This window comes from Vulpes lagopus, chromosome 3 (genome assembly GCF_018345385.1).
Source record: "Vulpes lagopus strain Blue_001 chromosome 3, ASM1834538v1, whole genome shotgun sequence".
NCBI classification, from domain to species: domain Eukaryota; kingdom Metazoa; phylum Chordata; class Mammalia; order Carnivora; family Canidae; genus Vulpes; species Vulpes lagopus.
Genome location: NC_054826.1, coordinates 50728308 through 50732652, shown reverse-complemented (window position 1 = coordinate 50732652; position 4345 = coordinate 50728308). Strand labels below are relative to the sequence as shown.

General features: G+C 39.5%; 1 protein-coding gene across 1 annotated transcript; it reads right to left on the bottom strand.

The window, feature by feature from the left end:
• Positions 1-2930: 2930 nt before the first annotated feature.
• LOC121486997 (lymphokine-activated killer T-cell-originated protein kinase-like) lies at positions 2931-4124 on the bottom strand. The gene is given in 3 exon segments (XM_041748481.1): positions 2931-3029; positions 3245-4039; positions 4041-4124. Coding segments are annotated over 3 exon segments (978 nt in total).
• Positions 4125-4345: the final 221 nt, after the last annotated feature.

Genomic DNA, 4345 nt, shown 5'->3' with positions numbered 1-4345 from the left:
TCCCTCTGAGGACTCATCTCTCTTTCATTCTCAAGTCTGTTCATTTTGATACAGCTGATTCTAAAACTCAGTCCTAGAGGTGGGCACACATCCTGTGCCTGGTCAGTGTCTCCAATTTTACTCGGCCACGGGAATTGGCTCGGGGATTGTCCCTGCCATCCGGGCTAGGCCACTGAGACACTATTCTGAGAGTTTGATGAAACCCCGTGAAAGAGAAATTCTTTCCCACTAGAATCGTTACTTGTGTAGATACTGGAGCCTTGCGATGCCAGACCACACAGAGGATTTGCCTAAAGATGGCACTAGCGCAGAGGGAAATGGAAGCAAGAGGTGGAGAGAGTTAAGTGCCGGCCTGTCTTGGTCTGCTTGGGACTTTGAAACTGAGAGTCTCCCATCACCGGAAGCCCTCAGTCCCCCAGCAGACTAAGACCGCTGGTCACCTTAGTGGAGAATGACATCAAGTTTTGGTATAATTTTTATGTCTTACCAGATTAAGCCATGTCTGACACCCGCATACACAGGGACTTTTCTGTTACACCTAAACCAATACATCTCCTTTTCTTTTCTTTTATTTAAGATTATTTATTTGTTTATTCATGAGAGACACACAGAAAGAGGCAGAGACACAAGCAGAGGGAGAAACAGGCTCCTTGCAGGGAGCCTGATGTGGGACTCGATCCCATTACCCTGGGATCACACCCTAAGCCAAAGGTAGACGCTCAACCACTGAGCCACCCAGGCGTCCCAATACGTCTCCTTTTCTGCTGAAGCAGACTGAGTTGGTTTCTGGTACCTGCAATTTAGAAGATCTTAATGAATACATGGCACCAAATTCAAGGTTGGGAATCTTCCCACAGAACCCTACAGGGTTTTGTCAGAAAACAAGGGAAGGCAAGACACAGAAGGTTACAAGACAGGAGTTTGAGATTGTTGTTTTAATGCAAGTGCTGTAGGAACTCCAAGGCAAGAAATGTCAGGGAGGAGACCAGGTTTTAGTTGGATTTTGAATAAAGTTCAAGATTGGGGTTGCATCAAGCAAGAAGGGAGGAGGTGGAGAAAAAAAGAGCTCACTGAACATCAAAAAATGTTCAGTCAAAAATAATGCTTCTCCCTAAGCAGCAACATCAATACGCACTGTATAGATTAATCTTTCTTTGAGGTTCCTGATTCAGAAAGGATCTTGGAAGGTATTCAGTGGGGCTTGTGAGCAGTTTTTAATATTAACACACATTGATTTTAAATCGGAACTGGCTATTGGCAGTGGTGTGTGCCTCTGCTTTTGCATGGAATTCTACAAGCCCTTTCCTTTTAGTGGACAGCGCTGTAGCCTGCCCTGTGATGAACCACTGATGCTTGGTAGAAGCAGTTAATTGAATAGATAGGGTCTTTTAAAGATATCTGTGGGGATGGGATGGGTCTCAGAGGAGATCTTGGTGCTGAAAGGATGAAAGGGCATTGAATCCTTTCATCTAGTCTGACTGACCTTGTGAGATTTGGAATTAGATAGACTTGGACTCAAAATTCCACATTAATTATGTTATCAGGTTAATTAGTTGATTTTTCTGAGCTTAGTTTCTTCACTAGTCAAATAAATAAGGATGTGTACATCATATTTTCCCATGAGATTCTGTATGCAAGCACTGTGCCTGGTCATAGTGAGTTCATCCTGATACCCTCCCCCAGTTATCAGCTTACAAAACAAAAAAGTTGATTTTACAAGTCTCTTTAAGCAGATAGACTTTTCTTGTGTATCTTCAGGGATGGAGAGCTCATTATCTTACAAAGAGACTCAATCTGGGCCAGCTCAGATGGTTAGAAATTATCTTATTTTGAGCCAACATTTGTCTCCTTGTAACTTCTCACTGATCCAAGTTATGATCTCTGTGGTTATTTTAGTAAGCTTAATTCTTTATTCCTTATGGCAGCTCTTCAATATTTGACAACAGCTGTCATGTCAACACCTTCTGGATGAATGTGGTGAGGATCATGGATAGCAATGATAATGTAAAGAGCTCAGTACGGTGTCTGATGTATGGTAAGACCTCAGGATGGTAGCACATCAGACTTAGGGCTAGAAAATCCTGGGAGAAAATCCTAGCTCTACTACTTTCTACATGTGAGACTCGGGGCAAGTTGCTTTCCATTTCAGTTTACTTCTCTACATAATGGGAATTTATTTATTTTTTATGTATTTATTTATTTTTTTAACTGAAGTCTCCTTTATTCTATATCATCCTACTAGGATTTTATTTTTATGCCAGAACTACAAAATGCTTAAGATATAGATTACTAAATAAAAAAAATATTTCAAAACAGAAAATACATCTAATAAATTAAAGCAAAAGCCAAAGACCTGGGGAGAATGGAGAGAGCAAGATAAGCCTTAACCAAAAACATCTAAATACCCAGGAAGCTAGTCTTGTGAGCCCTATTCTCTCAGCTTCTGGTGACCATATTTAATAATAAGCACATCAGCCAAAAAAGGCCAGGAAAAAGTTAAATGGCTTAAAAGATAAGCAAACGTAGACTTCTTTTTGTATGGCACAAAGTGCTAATTTCAATAGATCCATTAAAATAATATTTGAGAAATAATAAAAGTGATGGTCACTCGATCCAAATTAATGTTAGGCATAGAGTTTATAGCATTGTATTACTGCTAGTGTTTTATATATATATAAACGTTCAAATACATAAGTAGCTAGTTTCCTGAACTTAATAGAAAACCTATAATCTCAAATGCTTATCATCAGAAGCATATTAACAAATACAACTGTTTAAATGTTAACTAGACACTGTGGTCCTAAAGTGGGTCACTTCCAAAAAGTCTAATAATTACAGCTTATCTTAGTAACTCTATAGTGTATTAGGGTAAACAGAACAGTTCTATACATGAGCCACACGTAAAGGCAGTAGTCATGAATATGCAGGGATCACTGGACATCTATTTCCAAAGCTTCCACGATGTGTGCGGCAGAAAGACAATCTTTAGGATCTTCGTTAGTGCATACAGAGAAAAGTTCAATTACTTTCTGGTACGTTTCTTTTTTTTTTTTTTTTAATTTTTTTTTTTTAATTTATTTATGATAGTCACAGAGAGAGAGAGAGAGAGAGGCAGAGACACAGGCAGAGGGAGAAGCAGGCTCCATGCACCGGGAGCCTGACGTGGGATTCGATCCCAGGTCTCCAGGATCGCGCCCTGGGCCAAAGACAAGCGCCAAACCGCTGCGCCACCCAGGGATCCCACTTTCTGGTACGTTTCATCCAGTTCTTCCATATTAACAGGTGGCCTCGTCCCCAAAGCTGCATAGTATGCTTCATCATCAAAGTTGCTTTCATCAAAAGTTTTATCTTCATCATCATCATCATCATCTGGAAGATTAATGTGTGGAATAGACAAAGTCATCATTTCCCACAGAGTCAGGCCAAAAGCAAATATGTCTGCCTTGTCAGTAATAATGCCATTCTCTTCCAAAGCTTCCTTGGGTTTCCAAGGCTCGGTGCCAATATAACAGGCCTTAGGATCAGTCACAGTCATATTTTCATCAAGTGGCAGAGAGACTACTACTTGACAGATTTTAATTGTTTCAAAATCACCTTTAATTACAACATTTGAAGACTTTATGTCTCCATGAAGCAGTTTCTTTTCTTGGTGTACATACTTTAACCCTCTTGCCATGTTCAAAGCAACTTTTAAAATTATGGCTGCTGGAAAAGGATCTTGGCTGTCTTTATTTCGTTCTTCTATTAATTCATTTAGAGACTTTTCACCTCCATATTCCATAGCAAGACATAGACTACCATTACTGGCTTCAGTGAAGGCACGATAACCTACAATGTTTGGGTGATGGAGGTTTTTCAAAATCTTAGCTTCATCTATTAATCTCTTTTGATACATACTTTGATAATGATCATTACATTTAGGGTTAATCTTTTTCACAGCCCAAGGAGGATGAGACAAACCTCTTGGAGATCTTTTCATAAGGTACACATTTACCCCAGTACCAAAGTCAAGCTTCTGCATAAATGGAGAGGCAAGAATTATTTATACATGGAGTTGAACATAATGCAGATTTCTTTTTTTCCGATAATTTGCTTGGTGTCTTGAAATTATTGATTTCTTCCATTGTAATAAACACTCAGAGCCACGCCGGGGAGGAGAGGTCTCGGCCAAGCCGGTCTTGAAATCTCCATAATGGGAATTAAAAAACCTACTTTATAGGCTTGTTTTGAACTTGTTATTAGTGAAAGGTATTGTCACAATTAATATAAGCAATATCCCCATACGCACCTACATTTTCCATAGGATTCAGGAGAGGTAGAAATATTCACACTTTCTATAGGACTC